Consider the following 27992-nt stretch of genomic DNA (forward strand, 5'->3'; position numbering starts at 1 on the left):
TGATATCTCAACTAATTCTCAAGAATCCAGACGAGAGCCTGATGCTTCCAAACCCTAGACCATGGCTCTCTCAAAGGCCACCTCAGTTACTGGCTGCTGCATTTCAGGCACCTTGCATGAAACTGACTTTCAGAAGGCCAATACTCAGCACTTCCTGAAAACAACTCTCAAAGCACCCTCCAGCCAGATTAATACAAATGAAGGCACTTCAAAACTGCTCCTTACTTTTGAACAAACCTCAGCCACAACGAGGACAAACTGATTGACAAGAAAAAACAGAACTCATAAAAGGTCACCAGAAAAAGATCCATGTGCTGTGCGCTGTGCCCAAGCTACTGACACTGTAAACTTTATTCACATTCAGAGTGACATAGTTAATGGCAAAAGGGTTTGCCCTTTAGATCCAGTAACCATATTTTACTTTCTATCTCTAGAGAGCAGGAGTCTGTATAAGCAGCAAGAAGGGAGGAGGGGGGGGTGGGGGGAGAAAGAAAGTTTGATGGATCACCAGGGTTTTTTTTCCTTCTGGTGGTGAATTCAGCTGTCTGGAATCACGACTGTTAGTACAGGAGGAAACGAGATAGTTATCTCGTGTCAAAACTGTGATATAACAAATGTGAATATAATCTCCCAGGGAGGTACAGTTCAGAATATCTCTTTTTTTCCCCTCTTCTTTTCTTTTTTTTTTTTTAAGATAAAACATATCCTGAAACAAAGGTTGCTTTTAACTACGTGTAAACAGTCTTTGATCAGTCAACTGAATCCTTAGAAAGGGCTGATATATTGCAAAACATAACACAACACCCTTACCACACTTGGGTGAGTGCTTAAACTTTGCTCAAAGGAAGGATTCTAGTAGTTGGAGACCCAACCAGAATGAGGAGAATGGAACTTTTGGTTTGGTTGGTGTTGGTATTACATTAGCACAGTCCTCTCCTCCTGGAAGCTGCAATCGGTACAGAGCACAAGGGGATAGGTACTGCTGCATTACAAATGCATTTGACATTGGAGAAATTCCTTCTGAGGGTTGCCTTGGGATTTCATGGCTTTTCTGCTTCCTCTGCTGCATCTCCAGACAAACCTAAAAAAGAGAAACCAGAAAGAAGATGCATAAGCAACCAAGGTACTTGGCGACAGCGTGCACTACACTGAGTCCATCAGTTGGTAAAAGCCTTGGTTATAGCTGGAGGAAACGCTACCTCACCTGCAGAACAGTCAGGATAGAAATGCTGAACTTGCAAATCTAAGCACTCAGAAGTTAAAAAAAAAGCCCAACCAACAATTAAGGTAATAAAGGCATTTTTATATGAGCTCTTTTATGCACCTGAAGGATGATGCTGTCTAGGTTATAAAACGACAGACTACTTTTACACCACACACAGAAAAAAATGACAGAGAACAACCAAGACATTGACTCCAACCTCCTCGTGTTTTTCCTCCCCATTTCTTCTAGGTAAAACCAGCAATATTAATTGCAAAGTCTACAGATTAGACTCCAGAAATACATCAACAAGGATTTTTGTTTTTCTTTTTAAAGAACAAAATAAACCAGGTTGGAAGAGACCAAGATCATCACATTCACCCAAAACCATCTAATCAACTCAACCATGGCACCAAGCACCCTATCAAGTCTCCTCCTAAACACTTCCAATGATGGCAACTCCACCACCTCCCCAGGCAGCACATTCCAATGGGCAATCACTCTCTCTATGAAGAACTTCTTCCTAACATCCAGCCTAAACCTTCCCTGGCACAGCTTGAGACTGTGTCCTCTTGTTCTGCTGCTGGGTGCCGGGGAGAAGAGACCAATCCCTACCTGTCTACAACCTCCCTTCAGGTAGCTGTAGAGAGCAAGAAGGTCTGCCCTGAGCCTCCTCTTCTCCAGGCTAAGCAACCCCAGCTCCCTCAGCCTCTCCTCACAGGGCTGTGCTCCAAACCCCTCCCCAGCTTTGTTGCCCTTCTCTGGACACATTCCAGCATCTCAACATCTTTCCTAAACTGACGAGCCCAGAACACAGGACACAGGACTCCAGGTGTGGCCTAACCAGTGCTGAGTACAGGGCAGAATGACTTCCCCGCTCCTGCTGGCCACACTGATGCAGGCCAGGATGCCATTGGCCTTCCTGGCCACCTGAGCACACTGCAGGTTCATGTTCAGCCTACTATCAACCGGTAGCCCCAGGTCCCTCTCTGCCTGGCTGCTCTCCAGCCACTCTGACCTCAGCCTGTAGCACTGCATGGGGTTGCTGTGGCCAATGTGCAGAACCTGGCACTTGGATGTGTTCAATCTCATCCCATGGGATTCTGCCCATCTGTCCAGCCTGTCGAGGTATTATTATTATTAACTTTTTTTTTCCTTTTTAAATCTAAGTCTAACTCTTGGGGCAAGGGGCAAACTGCAAACCTTTTGTATTGAAGATAACTTCTGCCTCAAACCAAGAGCAGGGGTTTCCTATTTTCAAGAGTGTAAGAGAACAAAGCACTTCGGACTGGATATTAATCTTTGCAATAATGAACCTGACAGAATTGGAACAGTGGCTTAGAAACTCATAAAACACTGCTTGGAATATTGGGGGGGGGGAAGCCCAGTGGATAATCACCCAAATTTGTATGCACACATACTGAAAGTTTAACTCAGCAGTTTCTTAGACGTCCATTATTGATTTAGGTAGAAAATGGTTTAACTTAAATCCTTTTTTAATGAACACCAAGCAATCCAAAATAAATTGGCACCACCTCCCAATTATACAAGAATTATGCTAATTAAAATAATACACAGCTTTTATGGGTTGGGTTTTTTTTTGGGGGGGTATTTTTTGCCTTCCAAGCCATCTCTGAAGGCAGCTGAAATACACACACACACACACAGAGCGAAGGGAAACCATCCAGCAGGTCAGCAGCATAAAAATCGGAGTGTCCAGCTGCCTCCAGTTGCCTGACAGCCCAACAATCACATTCCCACAGAATTTAGCACCCACAATCCACACAAAAAGCATAACAGACTTCCCTTTAGAGTCAAGCAACTCCACACCAAGCAAAGCACCTGGGTTTATTTCGCAGGTTTCATTTCGCTCTGTCCACGTTTGGTGCTGGGGGATTTCAGTATTTACAAGAGTCTTCATATGACTGATGGCACTGGACTGAAGAAACTTTATCTCGAGCTTTCAGACTGAAGGAAAACATCAGTGAAGCTAACAGGGGAGGGGATCAAGGATAAAATCACCCAGACACAAAAGACTTGAGGCAGTAAAATTTCAGCAACAGCTGGAAGCCCAAAGCCCCCAAGGGGCTGAAAAGTTTCCCTTAGTGAAGTCTCTACTCATTTTTTTTTTTGGCTGTTGTTTAAAAAAGGGCAATTAAAAATACCATGTTAAGAGCTGTCTTGGGTTTACAAAGGTCAGCCCTCAGATGGTAGCTCTTTTGTTCAAAAGTCTTATCACACAGCACATGCTGGGAGGCCAAAAAAGACCAGCAGCAGGTCCCATCTTGTTTCATTACTGATCCAGAGGAAAGAGGTTGGTAGCATGATAATTAAGTATGTGGATTATAAAAACCAGGATGAGCTACAAATGCTGGAGAAAAAGGCAACATTGCTCTAGGACTAAGAGATGAACAAAGCTGAGAGAAGGCAAAAGGAGACACCACCTGAAATACAGCATGGAAAGAACAATCTCAGCCACAGACGCTTGCTGAGGAAAGCCCTGCAGAGGCAGCACAGTGGAAAAAGCTGTCAAGTCCAGGCATTTGCAGTGAAATACCCAGTGTAGCTCAACACAGAGCTCAGAGTGAATGCTGCTCCTGACTACACAGCTTTGTTGAGGCCACATCTGGAGCTGTTTACAGCTCTGTACTGCATAAAGAGATACTGCAGAAGATCTTACTTTCCCACCATAACCAAGGAAGAGAGTTTGCAAGTACTATGAAACTGGTTTCTGCACTCTTAAAAACGATGGACACAGAGTTCATAGAAGCAGTCAGGATGGAAAATACCCCTGGGATGATCAAGTCCAACTACTGACCCTACTCTACAAAGTTCACCCCTAATCCATATCCCCAAGCACCACATCTAAACCATCTTTAACCACATCCAGGGACGGTGACTCAACCACGTCCTTGGGCAGCCTGTTCCAATGAGTTCAGATGAGAAGCATGATTATAGTCAGCTCTTTGTAGCTGAGGAGAACAGCTGCAGATGTACCAGAGACCACCAGGCATTATCTTTGCCCACTAAGATGCACACTCAAGTGCCCTCAACTGCAGTACATCTGGGGACTGGCTAGAGGACATCTAAGATGCATAACAACTCAGAGATGAAGGTTTAGAAAAATATCAGAGGTAAAAAAAGATGTTAGCAGATGTTAGTCAGTTAGAGGGTAGAAAGGCTCTGCAGAGGGACCTCGACCGACTGGACAGATGGGCAGAGTCCAATGGGATGGCATTCAACAAGTCCAAGTGCCGAGTGCTGCACTTTGGCTACGGCAATCCCATGCAGAGCTACAGGCTGGGGTCAGAGTGGCTGGAGAGCTGCCAAACAGAGAGGGACCTGGGGGTGCTGATTGACAGCTGCCTAAACATGAGCCAGCAGTGTGCCTAGGTGGCCAAGATGGCCAATGGCATCCTGGCCTGCATTAGGAATAGTGTGGCCAGCAGGAGCAGGGAGGTCATTGTGCCCCTGTACTCTGCATTGGTTAGGCCACACCTTGAGTACTGTGTCCAGTTCTGGGCCTCTCAGTTTAAGAAGGACATTGAGACACTTGAATGTGTCCAGAGAAGGGCAACAAGGCTGGGGAGAGGCCTTGAGCACAGCCCTGTGAGGAGAGGCTGAGGGAGCTGGGGTTGCTTAGCCTGGAGAAGAGGAGGCTCAGGGGTGACCTCATTGCCCTCTACAACTACCTGAAAGGTGGTTGTGGCCGGGAAGGGGTTGGCCTCTTCTCCCAGGCAACCAGCACCAGAACAAGGGGACACAGTCTCAAGCTGCACCAGGAGAGGTTTAGACTCGAGGTGAGGAGGAAGTTCTTCACCGAGCGAGTTGTTCGCCATTGGAAGGGGCTGCCCAGGGAGGTGGTGGAGTCACTGTCCCTGGAGGCGTTCAAGAGGAGATTGGACGTGGCACTTGGTGCCATGGTCTGGTCATGGGGTCTGTGTTGATAGGTTGGACTCGATGATCCTCGAGGTCCTTTCCAACCTAAGTTATACTGTGATACTGTGAAGATCTTCATGAAAAAATATATACCTTCTTGTATACACCCTATACATACACACACATATATACCCTATATACATATAAAATATCCTGATGTGCCTTTTCCTTCATGAGGCTGAAAACCTAAACAGGTTAAAAACTAAAATGTAATTATACAATTATAAACACAAGAATGCATTTGAGCCACAAAATAGTGCCTGAGAGATTGCCTTTCAAAACCTGCTATTGCCACTGACTTCTTACAAGTGAGCCTTGTACCTGTGCCTACCAACTGCCAAGCCAAAGAGAGCAAAATGAATGGTTACTTTCAAGCTCCTGAACACAGTGGATCCACTAAGCCCTAGTGCATTAACTGCAATTATGGGCTGGCAGAACTGAAGGAATACAGCAAGATTTGCCCCAGTTTCACACAGCTTTGCCTGACAACACTAAACGTGGCTATAGGGAACCCAGAATGCTTTCCCAAGGATCAAAGAACTGCCAGGAGTAAACTGTGGGAGAGGTGAGCTGACAGATGATGTATAGACTGAATCTATTTTTATGGCAACTCCTAAATGGGAGGCCACCTAAAAGCATGTCTTACAGTAATCTGCCTTCCTGATTTGACCCTGAATTTCTGCAACATGAAGTATTTATTAGTTATCTAGGGGTACACAATGACTTTCCCATTGATCTGATGCATGCTAGATCAGAACAGATGAGATGATCAACACCAGTGAGGTTTATAATTAGTAGATTCTGATAAGCTTAGGCAGATCCTAATAGGGAGCACAAAAATAGTCAAGGCTCCTTTACCTCATTTCACAGAATCACAGAAGCATTCAGGTTGGAAAAGACCTTCAGGACCACCCAGTCCAACCAATAACTCTACTCAACAAAGTTCACCCCTAAACCATATCCCCAAGCACCACATCCCAACCACCATTAAACACATCCAGGCCTGGTGACTCAACCACCTCCCTGGGCAGCTCATTCCAATGCCTGACCACTCCTGCTGGGAAAATTTTTTTCCTCGTGACCAGTCTTTTCAGCAGGACAGAAGGAAAAAGAAAAGGCTTCCCTCAACCTTCTCATCCACCATTAAGAAGTTCTCCATGTTTCATTTCATAGACCATCCCCAAATCTTATCAGGTTAATACTGGTCTGAGCACACAGCCAAACATACATTAAAAGGTTTATAACTCTTCATTTCAACACAGGTATGAAATGGATAACTGCTTTTGGAAATGATCAGGACAGATTTTACCTCCTCTGCAGCAGGGTTGGTTTTTTTTGGAGGTAAGTTTTCAAAGCAGAGTTAAAAATATATGATTGAATGAGGAATAGAATAGAACAGAACAGAATAGAATAGGACTAGAATAGAATACAATAGAATAGAATAGGACTAGAATAGTCCAGACCAGACCAGGTTGGAAAAGACCTTTGAGATCATCGAGTCCAACCTATCACCCAACACCATCTAATCAACTCAACCATGGCACTAAGTGCCCCATCCACTCTCTTCCTAAACACCTCCAGTGATGGTGACTCCACCACCTCCCTGGGCAGCACATTTCAATGGCCAATCTCTCTCTATGAAGAACTTCTTCCTAACATCCAGCCTAAACCTCCCCTGGTGCAGCTTGAGACTGTGTCCTCTTGTTCTGCTGCTGGTTGCCTGGAAGAAGAGACCACCCCCACCTGGCTACAACCTCCCTTCAGGGAGTTGTAGAGAGCAGTAAGGTCTCCCCTGAGCCTCCTCTTCTCCAGGCTAAGCAACCCCAGCTCCCTCAGCCTCTCCTCACAGGGCTGTGCTCCAGACCCCTCCCCAGCTTTGTTGCCCTTCTCTGGACACCTTCCAGCAACGCAGCATCTTTCCTAAACTGAGGGGCCCAGAACTGGACACAGGACTCAAGGTGTGGCCTTACCAGTGCTGAGTACAGGGCACAATGACTTCCCTGCTCCTGCTGGCCACACTATTGCTGATGCAGGCCAGGATGCCATTGGCCCTCTTGGCTGCCTGGGCACACTGCAGGCTCACGTTCAGCCTACCATCAACCAGCACCTCCAGGTCCCTTTCTGTCTGGCTGCTCTCCAGCCACTCTGACCCCAGCCTGTAGCACTGCATAGATGAGATCGTGTATGTCTGAGGCCAAAACCAGGTTCCACCTTCAGCCACTTAAACCCTTCACACCGTTTTGTGTATTTGTGAATGGGAGCACATTAGCACCCTCCTGAAAGCAGCTTCTCTAAACAAAGCCGGGAGTACCTCAGGGGTGTTAATTTGCCTCGTGAAAAGCATGACTTAAGGCATACATATCACTGAGTCACAGAGCTGATTTGAAGATCAAAAAATGTGTTTTTGAGTCTGGAAAAACGAAAGTTCAAGGAAAATCTGTTGCAGTGAGAGAAGCACCAAAGACAGAGAAAATCCCCCAAATTTCCTGGAATTATTATTCATGCAAGCAGAGTGAAGTAAAACCACCCTCCAAACCTTTTAAAGGGAAGCATGATGACAGAAGGGAGGAGAGAGGATCATTTTCTGCAGTCATAAATTGTTCACACTGAGTATGATGGTGTAAGTTTTGAAGACCTTCAGGTTAAACGATTAGGCAATGGAAGAAACTACCCAGGGAGGTGGCTGAGTCAAGGATATGAGAGGCTTGCAAAGATGGGGATAGATGAAATCCTAGTGGGGATTAGTGAGGAGGAAGATGTACAGGCTTTGAGCCGGATGACCTAAAGGATCTTCTCCAATCCTATCATTTATGCAGCGATGATTCATCCTAAGATGAACATTTTGGACTCCTATGAATTACTGGCTGAATTTCCTGGATACTATTGTACATTAGTCTACTCTGAAGCATGCATAAAAACTAAGGCAAAGTTGGCTTTGAAGTGTTTCATCTGCAGTATTTGCCACTTCCCAGTCTCTTTTTTTTTTTTTTCATGCAGTGACTCAGAGAAAAGAAAAAAAAGAAAGAAAGGACTGTTATGACAAGACAACAAAAGTTATTTTGAGTTCAGGTTAAATCAGAGAAGGGAGGCACCACTTTCCTCAGCTATTCCCACCTAAAAGAGGGAAAAAAAACACATCCCATCTCATGGCCTGATGGTTAACATTGTTATTTGCAGACCTCACATAAAATAGAACAAACCACAGCTTTGAAAGCTTTTCAGAACACTTTGGATCTGAACCTCAATGTTCCAAATGACCCAAGTTCATAAATCCTTTTGCCTTCCCCACACCCCCCAGTGGCTTTTTCCCCCAGCACCTCCAAATCGCATTTCTGAAAATCATTTTCATTTTAAGAACACCCTGGATTTGCTGCTAATCATTTTCATTGTCATTCTAAACTGCTTGAGGAAATACATACAGCTCCTGTTTTCTTGGCATATAACCTTTAGGATAGAACAGGAATTAGGAACAAAACAGGAATTAGGAACAGAAAAGAACAGACCAGGTTGGAAGAGACCTGCAAGGTCATCGTGTCCAACCGATCATCCAACACCACCTAATCAGCTAAACCATGCAACCAGGCACCCTACCAAGTCTCCAATAGAATAGGACTAGACTAGGAATTAGGACTAGGAATTAGAAATTAGGACTAGGAATTAGAAATTAGGACTAGGAATTAGAAATTAGGACTAGGAATTAGAAATTAGGACTAGGAATTAGAAATTAGGAATAGAATAAACCAGGTTGGAAAAGACCTTTGAGATCATCGAGTCCAACCTATCACCCAACACCATCTCATCAACTAAACCATGGCACCAAGTGCCTCATCCAGGTTCTTCTTAAACACATCCAGTGATGGTGACTCCACCACCTCCCTGGGCAGCACATTCCAATGGCTAATCTCTCTTGCTGGGAAGATTTCTTCCTAACATCCAGCCTAAACCTCCCCTGATACAGCTTGAGACTGTGTCCTCTTGTTCTGGTGCTGCTTGCCTGGGAGAACAGACCAAGCCCCACCTGGCTACAACCTCCCTTCAGGTAGTTGTAGATAGCAATAAGGTCTCCCCTGAGCCTCCTCTTCTCCAGGCTAAGCAACCCCAGCTCCCTCAGCCTCTCCCCATAGGGCTTGTGATCCAAAGCCCTCCCCAGCTTTGTTTGCCATGGACACAATCCCAAGGGGTTTTCAGAAGGTGTAAGAAAGCTACAGCACCTTGCTTGTCCCAAGCAAAGGGACTAGTGCAAAATGGATTAGTGTAAAATCATCAGCTAATGCAGTGCAGAAGATGATCATCATGATGGACAAACTGTGAACTTCCCTACAGTGGTTTAACAGGAGAAACTGGACTTGATGACTATTCTGAACTACTTTTTATGGACTAATCAACTGAGAGTTGAGCTGCCCCACTGCCTCCCGAGTCACCAGTGAGTCACTGATCACCGCATCCATCATTCACACATGACCAGGGCTTTGTGTCAGAAAGGGGAGTGATGGCAGCTGAATGAGTGGGAAGAGTGGCCTGACTCATTCATTAAAGAATTCTCTAAATCAAATAAATTTGCTTTTCATTTGGAGAAGTAGTGTGACTGATAGTAAGGACTTAATAAGGGACCACATACACGGCAGAATGACAACGTGAAGCAACAACTCCCATCACTCACTTTTAAATATACCCCCTGCTAACAACCACTAACATGACAAGCCCAATCTATACGAGGCTATCATTAGCAAAGCTTCTGAAGTGCCTCAAAATGTATTCAGACTTCAACTACTGTTTGGAGGCCAACATCTGCTAAAGTTCTGACATTCCTTTAAATGTGAAAGAGAATGGTTTGTGTGTCTAGAGAGTTTAATTGCCAGAAAGAATACGATGCCTTGGGCAGTAACAGGGATAGAAAGCACCTAAAAAGGGAACTATAGGAATTCCTAGAGTGGTTTGAATAGAAAACAAGTTGGTTGGTGGCACTCTCCAGTATGTTCAGCTTTGTGAGCCACTCCTGGGGAGGTGGTGGACTCACCATAATTGGAGATGTTCAGGAGGAGACTTGATAGTGTGGTTGGTTGCATGGTTTAGTTGATTAGGTGGTGTTGGATGATGGATTGGACACGATGATCTTGAAGGTCTCTTCCAACCTGGTTTATTCTATTCAAAGTAGCAGGGGTAGAAGGGGCAGCTCTTACCTTGGGGACAGCAGGCTCTATCCTTCTAAAACTTAAAAACTTCGCTTAAAAAAAACCAAACCAAAACAACCAACCTTCCTTCTGCCATTCTGACATGAACAGTGTCATGGAATAGCAGTGCCGACAATGGTAACATTTACCAAGCCTCCACCCATTGTCTTTTTGTTGTAATTCACTTTTAAACCTCTTCCAGAGTTCCTGTGCATTCCTGCCCCTAGGCAGTACCCCTCAATGGAGAGTCTGCAGACCTGGGCTTATGGCAACTTAGACTGCATGTGAAAAGGGACAAGGAAAAGTTACAGCGTCCCTCCCAAGGCAATCTCTTTGTTTTGACTCTTTGTTTTCCAACACGGAGCAACTAAACACCCCTGTCACTAATTTTACCCTGACAATTAGTAACTTAAGGCTGTGCTTGTGTTGTAGAGGAGTTGTCTTCAAACCTCATTACACTCACTCTATGGTGTCCACACGCAGACGGATCCCGAGCACAACGCTTTCTGTTGAGAGCCCCAACACCTAAGAACTGTAAGATCTGCCAACAGTGGGTCCAAGGAGACTGAATTCCTGCCCAGCTGTTTTAGGTAAGCTAAAGAGGTGTGCACCAGTTCTTGGGATTACCAAGCACTCAGACTGTAGAGTTCAGGCTCCTACATTTATAATGTTCCAAAGCTTCTCTGCTTTTTCTTTAGGGCTTTTCTTCCCCTTTGTATTTGGAAAATGCCCAAGCCATTTGAAATGTTTCTAATAGAAAGTTGCCAAATTTGAACATCAGGAAAAACATTTAGTGATGACTACAAAATTCCCAAGGCACACAAGCTGCTGCTTCTAATGACCCCAGTCACACAGAGAGATTTAGATAGAGATATATATATATATATTTATACACATGGTAGAGTAAACATGTTCTGTTAGAAACTAAGGGGTGGCCAAAACACCAAATCTATCTTTTGTGTGTAGATTTCAGAATGAGATGTTTAATACAAAATAAACCAATGGCAAAGACATTTGAGATCATCGAGTCCAACCAATCACCCAACACCATCTAATCAACTAAACCATGGTACCAAGTGCCTCATCCAGACTCTTCTTAAACACTTCCAGTGATGGTGACCCCACCACCTCCCTGGGCAGCACATTCCAATGGCCTCTCTTGCTGGGAAGATTTTTTCCTAATATCCAGCCTAAACCTCCCCTGGCACAGCTTGAGACTGTGTCCTCTTGTTCTGGTGCTGGTTTCCTGGGAGAAGAGACTAACCCCCACCTGGGTACAACCTCCCTCCAGGGAGTTGTAGACAGCAAGAAGGTCTCCCCTGAGCCTCCTCTTCTCCAGGCTAAGCAACCCCAGCTCCCTCAGCCTCTCCTCACAGGTCTTGTGATCCAACCCCCTCACGAGCTTTGTTGGTTAGTTTGGAGCAACAGAAGCAGCATCTCACAGAATCACCAAGGTTAGAAGAGACCTCAAAGATCATCAAGTCCAACCTGTTACCACAGACCTCATGAATAAACCATGGCACCAAGTGTCACTTCCAATCCCCTCTTGAACACCTCCAGGGATGGTGACTATCTCATAGCAATATCCTAAGCTCCATTCAGGAACCAGAAAAACAACCAACAAAAGTTAACAACTAAAAAATAACAACAAGAAAAAAAAAACTATCACAGACCATCCTGCACGTGCTTGCAGGACAACAGCGTGGATTTATCAGGGGTAAAAACTGGCAGAATTCCTGATTTCAGAGTCTTCCTTTTGTTTTTCATGTGCCCTTCATGCTCCTGCTGCATGAGCCCACCACCAGTTTTAAGCCCTTGTGTTCTGCCAGCTGCATCCAGGCATTAAGGGCCACAGAGCACTGGAACAGGCTCCCCAGAGAGTTTGTGGAATCTCCTTCTCTGAAGACTTTCAAGGCCTGTCTGGATGCATTCCTGTGTGACCTGTGCTGGATTCTATGGTCCTGCTCTGGCAGGGGGATTGGACTGGATGATCTCTTTGGGTCCCTTCCAACCCCTGACATCCTGTGAGCCTCTGATGTGTGCTGCTGGAGAAGAGTCTGGAGAAGAGGAGGCTCAGGGGAGACCCTCTTGCTTTCTACAACTACTTGAAGGGAGGTTGTAGCCAGGTGGGGGTTGGTCTCTTCTCCCAGGCAACCAGCACCAGAACAAGAGGACACAGTCTCAAGCTGTGCCAGGGGAGGTTTAGGCTGGAGGTGAGGAGAAAGTTCTTCCCAGCAAGAGAGATTGGCCATTGGAATGTGCTGCCTGGGGAGGTGGTGGAGTCACCATCCCTGGAGGTGTTCAAAAAGAGATTGGATCTGGCACTTGGAGCCATGGTTTAGTTGTCAGGAGGTGTTGGGTGACAGGTTGGACTTGATGATCTCTGAGGTCTTTTCCAACCTTATTGATTCTATGACTCTATTTTGGATGAGAAACATCTATTTTCTCTTAATATTGACTTATCACAATCACCTACAGGATCCTGGGAGCCTTTCTAGGAAAGCTTGCAGAGTTTTTGAGGAGTGGTTGTTTTCACTTAGAGATGTCACAAGAATAAGTCACAAACTACAGCACTGCAGCTGGACCAGCTATTTCTTGCCAGAAAGTAAATACACAAAAATCAGTTTTTGTTGGTTTCTTTGATTTAGTTTTGGGGTTTTTTTTTGGGAAGGAAATCCTCCCTTCTGTCTAATCAGCCATCAGCCTTTGTTAGGGCAGTAAATTAATTCAGTGGCTTCTCAGGTAACTATGACCAACACTAATTTAAATCTTAACTAATTATGGCTACACAGATGTCACTGCTTCACTTTATTCTTTACCATGCTTCTACCTTCCCATTCACTGCAACCCAAAATCCTAGTAAGCTTTTAGCAATATTTATAGCTGCTGAAGTGTGTGTGTATGGGAATCTCCTTGAGCCATTTACACTGAGATTAAACAGATAATAATATCTCAAACCCGGGGTCTTTTCCTTGTAGACACAACTCTTCCCTTTTTCCTGGGGAGAAGCAATGCCATCCTAATCAGCCTTTTGCCTGCTTGATTCGTTGTGCTGTTTTGTTGACTTCCCAGACAGACCCCACCAGCCAGCTGGCTATTAACAAAGCCTTTATCTTCCCCCACAAGCTATCACCATGACGGATAGGCAAAACTCCAGGGGTAGGTTAGCTTTAGGGCAAGATTTTCCACCATTTTCATATGAATGGCAGTAAATTCTACTCCTGGAGACAGCCACACGGGTGTCTGCCTGCAGGAAGATCCAAGATTCCTTCACAGATACATACACACAAACATATATATATATTTAACAGTCCATTTCTACTCTTACAGGTTGGCTGCAGCTCATCATTGCCATCTGAAGACCCACAGCTTACGTCTGCTTAAGTCTCCACAACTATAATTAGTGCAACTCCAAACGTTCCTCATCTACCTCTGTAGCTTTAGCTCAACACTGACCAAACTCCTCAGATGGTTTCCCCAAGAAAATGGCAAAATTCAGCTCAAACAAACCATTGGCTGTCTTGCTCCTGAGTTTGTCAGAGCAGTTTGCTTAAAACACAGAAACAATGACAGCATCCTGATGTTTTCATCTCACACCCAAGTACTGCAAATAAACTTCCTTGGATATAATGTTGGTTTAAATCATAGCATCAGTCAGGGTTGGCAGGGACCACAAGGATCATCTAGTTTCAACCCCCCTGCCATGGGCAGGGACACCCCACACTAGGTCAGGCTGGCCAGAGCCTCATCCAGCCTGGGCTTAAACACCTCCAGGGACGGGGCCTCGACCACCTCCCTGGACAACCCATTCCAGGGTTTCACCACTCTCATGGTGAAGAACTTCCTCCTCACCTCCAGCCTGAATCTCCCCACCTCCAGCTTCATTCCATTCCCCCTAGTCCTATCACTACCTGACACCCTCAAAAGTCCCTCCCCAGCCTTCCTGTAGGCCCCCTTCAGATACTGGAAGGCCACAATGAGGTCACCTGGGAGCCTTCTCTTCTGCAGACTGAACAGCCCCAACTCCTTCAGTCTGTCCTCATAGGAGAGGTGCTCCGATATACATAAAATATGAAATCACAGAATGTTAAGGGCTGGAAGGGACCTCAAAAATTGATCTAGTCCAACCCCACCCCTGCCAGAGCAGGATCAGGAAACCTAAATGAAATGCTTCTATTGTATCACAGTATAACTAAGGTTGGAAGAGACCTCGAGGATCATCGAGTCCAACAATAGAAATCTGAATCAACCAAAGGAGGTTGTTCCAAACCAATACATTTCCTAATTGTTTTGCTTCAAGGCTGAAACTTAAAAAACCACCACTAAAACCCAGTTATTCAGAGAGCTCTCCTCTTGGGGCTGTGTACCTGTACCTTAGAGGTCAAAAGAGTGCACAATTGTCCTTTCAAAACGCACGATACCACCAGGAGATTAAAGCTTTCAACAAACTTAGCTACAACACATACATGCAAAGTACACAAGGTTTATCCAACCCCAGTAAAATGTGGAATAAAAAGTATATCAGACTTATAGAGGGAGAAATCCCACCTTTTTATCAATAATCAGGCTGATCTAGACTTGTATTTAGGGCCTGTGCTGTGCTTCTTGTGCAACTTCGTCTTGTGTGGCTGGGAAACAACTTAGTGCCTTCATACATAAACATGGATAGAGATTTCCAAGGTACTATCTATAAGTTATGGAACATCCCCAGGACCAGAAAGATACAATAAAGCTGAAGGAATCCCAGAAGAAATGCTGTATACAACACTTTGTGGAGAACAGAAAAGAGGAAAGGAGAAGAAATGAAATAGCTAAAGGTCAAGCAACACCAGGAATTGTCCAGTGCAATGCAGAGAAGTAAAAGAGGTTCAAGAAGATGAAGGGGAAAGAAATAACATAGCTAAAGGTGAAGCAACACCAGGAACTGTTCAGTGCAATGCAGAGAAGTAAAGGAGGTTCAAGAAGATGAAGGGGAAAGAAACAAGATAGTGAAAGGTGAAGCAACACCAGGAACTGGTCAGTGCAATACAGAGAAGTAAAGGAGGTTCAAGAAGATGAAGGGAAAAGAAATAACATAGCTAAAGGTGAAGCAACACCAGGAACTGTTCAGTGCAATGCAGAGAAGTAAAGGAGGTTCAAGAAAATGAAGCCAAGGAAAGGAATATTCCAGGCTGCTTTAATTCTCCCAGGGGAAGTGGTGGAAGCCACGTGGCTTATGACATTGGCAAATCAGTCTCACAATGAAGACACCAATCTGGTGATCTCAAGGAGATGGTCAAGCTGATATAACAAGAGTTTTCCATCCCTAACTCCTCTTATCATACAGCAGATCTGAAGCCTGACAAATTCCTAAGCCTTTTGTAATCTTCACAGAAACATCAACTTTTGTTTACCATCGAGCACCAGCAACTGAATACTCCTGCTGAATATTGCTGCTTTTAATAATGGAACTTTACAGGGCAAATGATAAAAATCACACTCAAGATTTCCATGGATTCTTCTGGAAATAACACACAACACCATTTTACCATTTGATGTCATTTTCCCTTTGGTGTTTTGGGGGGGGAAGTACATTGGTCAGGAGACAGGTTTGAGGGAAAATGTGTTAAAAAACCCCAAAACAACAAAGGAAAAGGAATATCTCTGTGTAATATTTTCCAGTCTTGAGTTTCACACATTCCTTTTCAACTACAGTATATGAGAAAAATGCTTTAAGAGGGTTTTGGGGGTTGATTGCTTGCTTGATTTCTTTCTTTTTTTCAAACACAATCTTTTGATAAGTCTCAGTGTTGGCTTAAAAGCAAAAGGACAAACCACAGGGAGCCTGTGTTAAAGTAGCAGATGAAATTTCTTCTAAATGGCCACTTCTTTCTATGGCTCACTAAAAATCTCTAGATTTTGTTGTTGCTGCTGCTGCTATTTTGGTTAATAGTTTTGTTCTCCCCCCCCCCCCATTAAAATCTTATCTAAAAATCTTATCTCTGCAAATATGATGATTTTTGAGGGATGGAGGGATAAATGTAAGAGGCAGTTTGTATTTTTTAGCTAACATATACTCTGGACTCTCTTAGTATCTCACTGCATCAGGAACAGTGTGGCCAGCAGGAGCAGGGAAGTCATTGTGCCCTGTACTCAGCACTGGTTAAGTCACACCTTGAGTCCTGTGTCCAGTTCTCAATTTAAGAAGGACATTGAGACACTTGAACATGTCCAGAGAAGGGCAACAAAGCTGGGGAGGGGTCTGGAGCACAGCCCTGGGAGGAGAGGCTGAGGCAGCTGGGGTTGCTTAGCCTGGAGAAGAGGAGGCTCAGGGGAGACCTTCTTGCTGTCTACAACTACCTGAAGGGAGGTTGTAGCCAGCTGGGGGTTTGTCTCTTCTCCCAGGTAACCAGCACCAGAACAAGAGGACACAGTCTCAAGCTGTGCCAGGGGAAGTTCAGGCTGGAGGTGAGAAAAAAGCTCTTCACAGAGAGACTTGTTAGCCATTGGAATGTGCTGCCCAGGGAGGAGGTGGAGTCACCGCCCTGGAGGTGTTCAAGAGGGGACTGGACATGGCACTTCAAGCCATGGTTTAGTTAGCCATGAGGTGTTGGGTGACAGGTTGGACTTGATGATCTCTGAGGTCTTTTCCAACCTTATTGATTCTATGATACACCGAAGACCTGTAATGTAATGCTCTGTATTTCCACTTACTGTCCGCTGATACCAGATGGAAGTAGAGTCACCACCTGCTACACCCAGGCTTATCTTGGCCACAGGACCTGTGATGGCAATTTCAGCACTCACAACAAAACACTGTAAAGGTACTCAAATTTCATGTTCTGACTAAGGATTCCTTAATCATAGAATAGTTTGGGTTGGAAGGCACTTCCAAAGGTCATCCAGTCCAACCACCCTGCAGTCATTAGGGACATCCTCGACTAGACCAGCTTGATCATAGCCTTGTCCAGTCTGACCTTGAGTATCTCCAGGGATGGGACCTCAACTACCTCCCTGGGCAACCTGTTCCAGTGTTCCACCACCCTCATAGTAAAGAACTTTTTCCTAAAAAGTTCCAATCTAAATCTGCTCTTCTCTCATTTCAGACCACTGCCCCTCATCCTATTCCTATAGGTCTTTGCAAGCAGTCCCTCTGCAGCCTTTTTGTAGCCTCCTTCAAGTACTGGAAGGCTGCTATTAGGCATTGCTGAACCCTTCTCCAGGCTGAACAACCCCAGCTCCTTCAGCCTGTCCTCGTAGCAGAGGTGCTCCAGACCCCTCATCATTTCTTTGGCCCTCCTCTAGACCTGCACTGTCAGGTCCCTGTCCTTCCTGTGTTGAAGGCTCCAGAGCTGGAAGCCCAAATCTGTGCATTTCTGAATGACAGCTAGAAATTTCTGGGCCCTCCAACCTTACCCCAGGGCAGGCAGCACTTTGTGTGACTGAGCTTTTTAGCACCTCCAGAAAGCACAGTGGAAGCCTACAAACCCACTAGATGGTTGGAATAATGAAAGTAACAGTTTGAAATGGATTATGGATTTTCTCATGGGCTCAGGAAGCAATAAAAGCTAAGTCGAGTCAGACTGCAGGAGAGCAAAACAGCTTCCATAATTTTCTGTGACTTCAAGGAAAGCAAGCCCAGCTTTTTATAGACAGCCAGCTGGGGATTACACACTGTCAGGGAACGTCACTGCTCTGGGATTCCCACAACAAATGTGGGTGATGTTGAAATCATTGCTCTCTGTAAGGACACCACTGGGTTGGTTTAATTACAGCACAACACAACTGACTGTCCCAGAAGACATGGTTGGTGCTGAACTGAATAGAAGAAACCAGGTTGGAAGAGACCTTCAAGGTCATCGCCTCCAACCTATCAACTAATCCAACACCACCTAGTCAACTAAACCATGCAGCCCAGCACCCTATCAAGCCTCCTCCTGAGCATCTCCAATGACAGTGACTCCACCACCTCCCCAGGCAGCACATCCCAATGGCCAATCACTCTCTCTGTGTAGAATTTCTTCCTAACATCCTGTCTGACCCTCCCCTGGCACAGCTTGAGACTGTGTCCTCTTCTTCTGGTGCTGCTTGCCTGGGAGAAAAGACCAACCCCCACCTGGCTACAACCTCCCTTCAGGGAGTTGTAAATGGCAATAAGGTCTCCCCTGAGCCTCCTCTTCTCCAGGCTAAGCAACCCCAGCTCCCTCAGCCTCTCCTCATAGGGCTTGTATTCCAGACCCCTCCCCAGCTTTGTTGCCCTTCTCTGGACACGTTCCAGCAAGTCAATATCCTTCCTAAACTGAGGGGCCCAGAAATGGACACTAAGTGCTGGGTTCTACACATTGGCCACAACAACCTCATGCAGTGTTACAGGCTGGGCTCAGAGTGGCTGGAGAGGTCAGGCAGAAAAGGACCTGGGGGTACTGGTTGACAGCCAGCTCAACATGAACCAGCAGTGTGCCCAGGTGGCCAAGAAGGCCAATGGCATCCTGGCCTGCATCAGGAATAGTGTGGCCAGCAGGAGCAGGGAAGTCATTCTGCCCAGTACTCAGCACTGGTTAGGTCACACCTTGAGTCCTGTGTCTAGTTCTGGGCCCCTCAATTTAAGAAGGACATTGAGACACTTGAATGTGTCCAGAGAAGGGCAACAAAGCTGGGGAGGGGTCTGGAGCACAGCCCTGTGAGGAGAGGCTGAGGGAGCTGGGATTGCTTAGCCTGGAGAAGAGGAGGCTCAGGGGAGACTTTATTGCTGTCTACAACTCCCTGAAGGGAGGTTGTAGCCAGGTGGGGGTTGGTCTTTTCTCCCAGGCAAGCAGCACCAGAAGAAGAGGACACAGTCTCAAGCTGTGCCAGGGGAGGGTCAGACAGGATGTCAGGAAGAAATTCTACACAGAGAGAGTGATTGGCCATTGGGATGTGCTGCCTGGGGAGGTGGTGAGTCACCATCACTGGAGGTGTTTAGGAAGAGCCTGACTGAGGCACTTGGTGCCATGGTTTAGTTGATCAGATGGTGTTGGACTCAATCTCAAAGGTCTTTTCCAACCTGGTCAATTCTATTCTATTCTACTCTGATGATGCTGGGAAGAGCAGATGGTTCCCTTTTGGTAATTATGTAGTGTTAAGATTATTTCCTCATTGACTAACAAGAGGTAAGTGCCTGAACACAGCTAAGAAAGTGAAGGCAAATGTGCTAAATAAGAAGAAAGAAAACCAAAACACCAAAACAAACAAACAGACACACACTGAAAAAAACAAACCCAAAAGAGTTAACAAAGTAAATAATTTCCAGGCTACACACTGAACCACAGAGAGGAGGAGATCCTTTGCTGAGGAGTGAATCGATTTTCTAATCATTTTGCAGCTCTTTCCAGCTTGGGAAGAAGTTTAAACAATATCAGTGGCATGGGACATTGAGAAGCGAAATGTCAAATCCCAGTATAAGAAAAGGGTCTGCCACAAAGAGCTAAACAAAGAGGTCAGGTTCCATGGTGTATGGGCAAGAAATTCCACTGAATTTAGGGAGTCCTATAGGATTTTTTAACCATGTGAATGCTTGGAGCCTCATTTTCACCCATTTTTTAATGGTGCTGTTTTTTATTCTCATGAGTGATATAATATAATCAATTAACTATTATTCATTAATGCACTTCTCTTGAAGCATGGAAGTCAGGTTTGCCAGACTCAGCTGTTATACCTACAGCTGCCTTTGGAGCTGTTTTACTTCCACAGCCTGCTTCTTGTCCACCTGGAACCACCTAAAGACAGCTTAGTCATACCTGAAGGAACCTCACAGGCTGCTTTACACTCAGATTCAAGTGAATGCTGCTTTTCCCTCCTCGATGCACACAAGCTCCACAAACCACTGCTGGAAGACATCAACCCAGGTCACCACTCCCTGTCTTTATTTATGTAAGCCATAATCTATGCCTCACCACAACGGTGGACATCCAGGTTTTCACAAGTCACCTTGAAGCCCTTAAAACTGCTCCTCAGCAACATTAATCTGCTTCTACTCAGCTTACAGGCCAGAGCTTTAAGCCTCAGGTTTGCTAGTTCAGAGAGTAGTCAGCTACTCATACATGATACTCAGCTCCAATTCCACAGGAAACTCTCCAATCACTTAAGCCGATGATCAGTTGGCATCAGTGGAACTGAAGGCATCACGTCTGATGTCAAACGGGGTGCATGGACAAGCACTGCCTTAAATAATCTATGCATAGGCATAAATGGTTTCCTCAAGCCTGCCCCAGGATTCTGGGATGCTGTAACACTATTGCAGTCTATCCCCAATAAGTGGTGATATCAGTACATTGATGGATTTTGATATCATTTCAGATTCAAACTTGCTAGAACACTTTGTACAGGAGAGTGGGTTTGTATATCCTTTCCTCCTCCTCTCTCCTCCCTCCCCACCCCCCCCTTTGATTTTGCTAATGATCTCTGAAACTCCAGCCTAAAAGAACTGTGCTGAAAGAGGAAATCAAATCAAATACAAAAAGAATAAATCTACCTCCATGTTCTGAATGAAATGAATGCTAATGAACAGTGCTCACTTAGCAGCACAGCTAGCTGGGTTTGTAAAGAAATCTTCTGCATTTTGCTGTGCACATGACTTAGAAGCAATGTAGGTATGGAATTCAAATTTAGAACGAAATCTGGTGACATCACCCAAGGGGACACCTAAATCATCTGTTGCATTTAACTCAATACAATTTTGTTTCAAACCTTCTTAGGAAACAGTTGCTCTTCTGTCTCCAAAGAGATCTCAAGGGGATCTCTGCTTTTACATGTGGCATTTCTGATCTCTCACTGCAGGAGAGCTTTGCATCAAAGTTCACACAGAGCTCAAAAAGCTCTACTGGAGCCTCTCTAGGTGATAATCTGGGGGGGTGTGGGGAGTGTGTGTATGGGAAGTAAAGAGAGAAGAGAAATCTAAATAGAGTAGATGGAGATTCATCAAAGCATGGACACAATCCCACTGTGCCTGCCTATTATCTGCCCCGATAGGATCTTGAAACAAGCTGCATGTTGTTGCTTCTCTCCCAGGGCATTTGCAGTTTAGAGGTCTTGGTGCTCCAGTCAGAGACTTTGTTGGAACAAAGGCAATACCCATCACATGCAAGATGTTTTGAAAGGAGCTGTGAGTTAAGATGTAATTTTTGCTTTTAACCCTTACTTGGAATGGTAGGAATGTTGCCCAAGCTGTCAAAGAATCATAGAATCAACCAGGTTGGAAAAGACCTGAGAGACCATCAAGTCTAACCTATCACCCAACACCTCATGACTAACTAAACCATGGCTTCAAGTGCCATGTCCAATCCTTTTTTGAACACCTCCAGGGACGGTGACTCCACCACCTCCCTGGGCAGCACATTCCAATGGCCAGTCTCTCTTGCAGGGAAGAATTTCTTCCTAACATCCAGCCTAAACCTCCCCTGGCACAGCTTGAGATTGTGCCCTCTTGTTCTGTTGGTGATTGCTTGGGAGAAGAGACCAACCCCCAGCTGGCTACAACCTCCTTTCAGGTAGCTGTAGAGAGCAATAAGGTCTCCCCTGAGTCTCCTCTTCTCCAGGCTAAACACAGGTCATCAGGAACACATCCAGATGGGTCTTGACAGTCTCCAGAGAAGGAGACTCCACAACCCTGTGACCCTTACAGTGAAGAAGTTCCTCCCCATGTTGAGGTAGAACCTCCTGTGTTGTAGCTTATATCCATTACCCTTTGTCCTATCACAGGGTGCGATGGAGAGGAACCAGCATGTAAGGACATTTCAAAGACACTCCTTCAAGCAGCACCTACCCTTTGCTCTCATGCCTTCTGAAAGGCAGTAAAACTCAAGCTGCACCAGGGGAGGTTTAGACTCGAGGTGAGGAGGAAGTTCTTCACCAAGCGAGTCATTCGTCATTAGAAGGTGCTGCCCAGGGAGGTGGTGGAGTTGCTGTCCCTGGAGTCATTCAAGAGGAGATTGGACGTGGCACTTGGTGCCATGGTCTAGTCATGGGGTCTGTGTTGATAGGTTGGACTCGATGATCCTTGAGGTCCTTTCCAACCTAAGTTATACTGTGAAAACAGAAGCACTTGTGAAAGAGGTCCAGGTATTAGCATCTCATTTAATGGGCTGCACTACGGACTCCCAAGTAGCTCAAGACAGACACTTCCTCTAAGCACGGTGGAAGTGCCTGCTGGCTGACACTTAATGTGGCCACATCTTCTTCACTCAGGCAGGCAAACTGAAATGGTGCTGTCAGAGTACTTGCCTGAGGGATACCATATGCCTCCCCAGACTGAGGAACTTGGAAAAGGATGGGCAGGCATTCTAACAAGTTACAGATTGCAGAAAGAATGAACTCTTCTCTTATCTATCACATGGGATGACAAGTGAAATGACTTCATGTTTGTAAAATTAAGCTGGAGCATACTGAGATACCTATCTGCAGAGATGCTGCAACACCACTTTCCAGTCAAGCCAAGACTCTTTTGAATTACTTCCAAGAAACACTTCTAATGCTTCTTTACCTTCCCAATTCCAGGATCAAAATGCTCTCTCTTCCTTTATTCTTTCTCTTAAATCTGAGCTAGAAATCCCTTCATCTGGCGTATGATGCCACCTTCACATGACGGTACTCAGCTCTGGCAGACTTCAAGCCTCATCTGTTTTTCCAGGCCCTTCCAGGCAAGCCAAAAATAAATACAGTGGATGATAAAGTCTGAATAACAGGTTGAAAGAGAGCACTTCTCTCTGTGAGATCTTGCTGTGTCATTTTGACACACCGAGCTCTGCAGTTGGAATCAATGACCTTAAAAGTCTTTTCCAACCCAAGTGACTCCATGGTTTTATATTTAGCACAATCTACATGAAACTTTAGTTGGGCATTTATATTTTTTTTGCAAAAGCAGATCAGTTTAATTAAGTTAATTAACTGATGGAAATCATGTGAGGCTTTGCCGCATCTTCCTTGGAGGCATGCGCTCGTTTGGCCGCAAAGCCCAGCAGCTACTTTCTTAATCAACAGGTATTCAAATCTTGACAGGAACTGGCACAGGGCTTCAGGGTGGGAATAAAGAGTGACCTGCACAGCTCCATGGGATTATGAGTCAACTGAAGCCATGAGTCAACAGCAGCCTGTTGCTCAGTGACTGTCTCACTAGTAGGTGTTACTCCAGCCATTAATGCAGATTGCTGTATGGCTGCAGGGACCTGCGCCCCTGCCAAGGTACATAAGAAATATCCAAATCAAACTCAAATCTGCCAGATTCTGAAAAGATCATGTAACACCCTGCTCTGTATCTGCAATGGCATTCAAAGCAACGTTTGGGAGAGCTCACCACAACCACACCCATCCCCATGCCGGCAGCACACAGCCTGAAGGTTTTTCATTGACGGCCGTTCCGTGTCAGCATTCAAAGCGATGCTTGGCTATTTGATTGCTGTGATTTAACACAGTAATAACAATAATCCAGACTATGCTCAAACCACTTATGGTACTTCCAACACTGTTTATTAGCATTGGCTTCTGCTTTACTAGCTATTTTCAACACCCTTAATACTGAAGTTCCTCCTCTGGCACCTCTGAGGAGGCCAAGGCTGGAAGAAAAAAAGCAGCCTTATTTTTTTGTTTGACTGAGTATTTGATAACTGCACTTCACAGTTTATTTATTTAACCTCCACTCAGGCTAAAGCCATCTAAAATGCCCTGTGCATTGTAGCTTCAGGTCCAAGACAGAACTGCATGCAAGAACACAGTCTCTTTTATTTCTCTCTTGATGTGAAATTCAATAGCTCCTCTTCAACCCATGAGCCAACTTCAAGGCCATCACTTAATAATCCCACAGGTCTGAAAATTCAGGTCCCCATGCTCAACGTCTCTGAGCAGAGTATCAGACATGCCAGCCTGAGGATTGCTGTCATGCTTTCACTGTATCTATGAGCTAGCACTTGCAGCCCAGAAAGCCAATCAGATCCTGGACTGCACCAAGAGAAGTGTGGCCAGCAGGTCAAGGGAGGTGATTCTCCCCCTCTACTCAGCTCTGGGGAGACCCCACCTGGAGTACTGCCTCCAGTTTCGGAGCCCCTTTAACAGGAGGCATATGGACATGCTGAACATGTCCAGAGAAGGGCCACGAGGATGATCAGAGGGCTGGAGCACCTCTCCTATGAGGACAGACTGAAGGAGTTGGGGCTGTTCAGTCTGGAGAAGAGAAGGCTCTGAGGTGACCTTATTGTGGTCTTCCAGTATCTGAAATGGGCTACAATAAGGCTGTGGAGGGACTTCTCAGGATCTCAGGTAGTGATAGGACTAGGGGAATGGAATGAAGATGGAGGTGGGGAGATTCAGGCTGGATGTGAGGAGGAAGTTCTTCACCATGAGAGTGGTGAAACCCTGGAAACCCTGGAATGGGTTGTCCAGGGTGGAGACCCCATCCCTGGAGGAGTTTAAGACCAGGCTGGACAAGGCTCTGGCCAGCCTGATCTAGTGTGGGGTGTCCCTGCCCATGGCAGGGGGGTTGGAACTAGATGATCCTTGTGGCCCCTTCCAACTCTGACTGATTCTATGACTCTATGAGTTGCTTCAAACCAGGGAAGAGTAGATTTAGATTGGATGTCAGGAGCAAGTTCTACGCCAAGAAGGTAGTGAAACACTGCAAGAAGTTGCCCAGGTAGGTGGTTGGGGCCCCATGCCCAGAGATACTCAAGGTGAAGCTCAACAAGGCTCTGTGCAACCTGATCTAGTGGAGGATGTCCCTGCTGACTGCAGAGGGGGTTGGACTAGATGACCTTTGGAGGTCCCTTCCAATCCAGACCATTCTATGACCTGGTAACAGAGTCTCTTTCTCAAGCCCCCCAGAATGGGAAGCTCATCACTAGCAGCCTATTCAGTAACATTTTCCATGGACAAGAACAATTTCTTTCTTAATACAAAAAGTGAATCCTTCCTAACACCTGAATTTACAGGAGCTGAATGCATGATTTAAAACTTAAACCCAGACAGAAGTCAACATTTTACCAAGGAGTGACTAAGCCTGAGCAAAGAAAAGGGCATTACCCCTTAGAAGTAGGTTTTGTGCAACAGGCAGAGCATGAGAGCAATATACAACAAAATGGTTTGGACATTAAATATCTCACCTTTGTTCTTCTGAAAACTTCTCTGTTTCATGTATGCACTGATATTTTTAACCTTAGTTTCTATAAAATTTACACAACTTCCTTTTTATTTTTTCATATAATCATAGAATTGTCAGGGTTGGAAGGGACCTCAAGGATCAGCCAGTTCCAACCCTCCTGCCATGGCCAGGGACACCACACACTACAGCAGGTTGCTCACAGCCACATCCAGCCAGGCCTTCAAAATCTCCAGGGATGAGGCTTCCACCACCTCCCTGGGCAACCTGTGCCAGTCTCTCACCACCCTCATGGGGAATAATTTCTTCCTAACATCCCATCTGAATCTACCCCTTTCTAGTTTTGCTCCATTCCCCCCCAGTCCTATCACTGCCTGACACCCTCAAAAGTCCCTCCCCAGCTTCCTTGGCTTTTTGGGGTGTTTTTGGTCTAAACAAATACAGTAGGTGAAAGGCAGAAGCATGCAGCCTTTTATCCATACACAATGTAAAAGAAGAGCCTTTCTCCAGGAGGCTTTGTCACTGTAAATGCAATGCTTATAGAAGCAGTGCAATTGAAAGCAGGTGGGATGCAGTACAAGGATTTCTCATCCTTCTAAGCTTACAACTCAGCTCACTCAGATAATAAAACCTCTATGCTTACTCAGTCTGGTACCTCTCTTAAAGCTAGGCCAAATAAAGTCTGGTCCAACTTGGATTAAACAGAGAACACTAACATCATTTTCCTAGGGAACTCTGCTTTACTGGTCCCATTTCTACATAGCAAGGAGACATTATCTGTATGGAAAAAAAGGCAGGACAGCTTCCTGATTCAGTAGAGTTTCCAATGTCATATACATAACTGGTGACTATAGTATACTTGATATTAAAGTACTGGTGACAATATACTTGAGATTAAAAGAAAAGAACACTACACCCCTGAGGCAAAAACCCCCAGGTAGGACTCCTTGAGGCCCCTTCCAAGCTGGTATGCTATGAATCTCTGAATCATCTCTAATTAACTGGGTACACCCTGCCAAATTCTGCACTCTCACTACTATTTGATCTGATAGCTCCAAGACATTCCTTAGACCATCTTAGCATCACCCCCTACACTCATGAAAGAGTAGCAAACAAAACTATTACCACATTCAATTTTTGTTGGCTAACTTAAAAGTAAGAAGAGGATAAAAGGGTAAAACTTGCATCTCATTGTATCACATTGTTACAGTGAGGAAGGAAAATAAAGACAGAACATGGATCTGCAGGGTCAATCTGCTGAGAGTTGAACTTGGTGAGAAAAAACCAAAAGCTATAAATCAACTTGAAATACAGAATTAACCAGGTTGGAAAAGACCTTGGAGTTCAACCTATCACCCAAACACCATCTAAGCAGCTAAACCATGGCACCAAGTGCCCCAGCCAGTCTCTTCTTAAACACTTCCAGTGATGGTGACTCCACCACCACCTGGGCAGCACATCCCAATGGCCAATCTCTCTTTCTGCAAAGTTCTTCCTAACACCCAGCCTAAACCTCCCTGGCACAGCTTGAGACTGTGTCCTCTTGTTCTGGTGCCGGTTTAAGATGTTGAGTTGCTGGAAGGTGTCCAGAGAAGGGCAACAAAGCTGGGGAGGAGTTTGGAGCACAGCCCTGTGAGGAGAGGCTGAGGGAGCTGGGGTTGCTTAGCCTGGAGAAGAGGAGGCTCAGGGCAGACCTTCTTGCTGCCTACAACTACCTGAAGGGAGGTTGTAGCCAGGTGGGGGTTGGCCTCTTCCCCCTAGGTGGCCAGCACCAGAACAAGAGGACACAGTCTCAAGGTGTGCCAGTGGAGGTTTAGGCTGGATGTTAGGAAGAAATTCTTCATAGAAAGCGTGATTGGCCATTGGAATGTGCTGCCCAGGGAGGTGGTGAAGCCCCCATCCCTGGAGATGATTAGGAAGAGGCTGCATGAGGCACTTGGTGCCATGGTTTAGTTGATTAGATGGTGTTGGGTGATATGATCTCAAAGGTCTTTTCCAACCTGGTTAATTCAATTCTATTCTAATTGCCTTGGTTTTCTGGGAGAAGAGACCAACCCCCAAATAGTTGGAAGTACTGAAAAGATCAGGTAACTTCCTGGTGTCTTTCATTCTTCCCACTTCACATTATCTATTTTCATAGCAGTCATTTAAATGTGGTTTGTGTCTGGTATCAAACACTCAATGCAGGTTTATTTCTTTGATCATCCCAGTGGCCAAGGAGTGGAGCCATCGCCTGAATTTGCAGAGGCAGCTCTTCTGAGATCTGCATAGAACTCTGAAGTGCCATGCGGGCAGAAAAATGAAACCAGAACTAAGTCTGATTGTCATTGCTTGTACTGGACAAACAAATATACTCTGAACTATGCAAAGTCTGATTGCAGCTCAGTTCTGGAAGTGGAATGATTGCTTTATGGCCATCTAGTAGTGAACAGGGACACCCCCAGCTAGATCAGCTTGTTCAGAGCCCCATCCAGCCTGACCTGGAATGCTTTCAAGAATGGGGAATCTACTACCTCTCCAGGCAACCTGGGCTGGTGTTTCACCACTCCCATTATAAAAAACTTCTTTCTTGTGTCTTGTC

At 45.4% G+C, this 27992-nt stretch overlaps 1 protein-coding gene across 1 annotated transcript in view; it reads right to left on the reverse strand.

The window, feature by feature from the left end:
- Window positions 1–315: 315 nt before the first annotated feature.
- LOC137456970 (protein PTHB1-like) overlaps window positions 316–27992 on the reverse strand; it is a 183784-nt gene continuing 156107 nt past the window's right edge. Inside the window, exon 4 of the mRNA XM_068168659.1 lies at window positions 316–1081. Within this exon, the coding sequence (XP_068024760.1) occupies window positions 1041–1081 (41 nt within the window). The 3' untranslated portion in view covers window positions 316–1040. The remainder of the gene's footprint in view (window positions 1082–27992) is intronic.

The sequence above is a fragment of the Melanerpes formicivorus genome, unplaced genomic scaffold (genome assembly GCF_026170545.1).
Source record: "Melanerpes formicivorus ecotype bairdi unplaced genomic scaffold, bMelFor1.0.p_v2 SCAF_148, whole genome shotgun sequence".
Classification (NCBI taxonomy): Eukaryota; Metazoa; Chordata; class Aves; order Piciformes; family Picidae; genus Melanerpes; species Melanerpes formicivorus.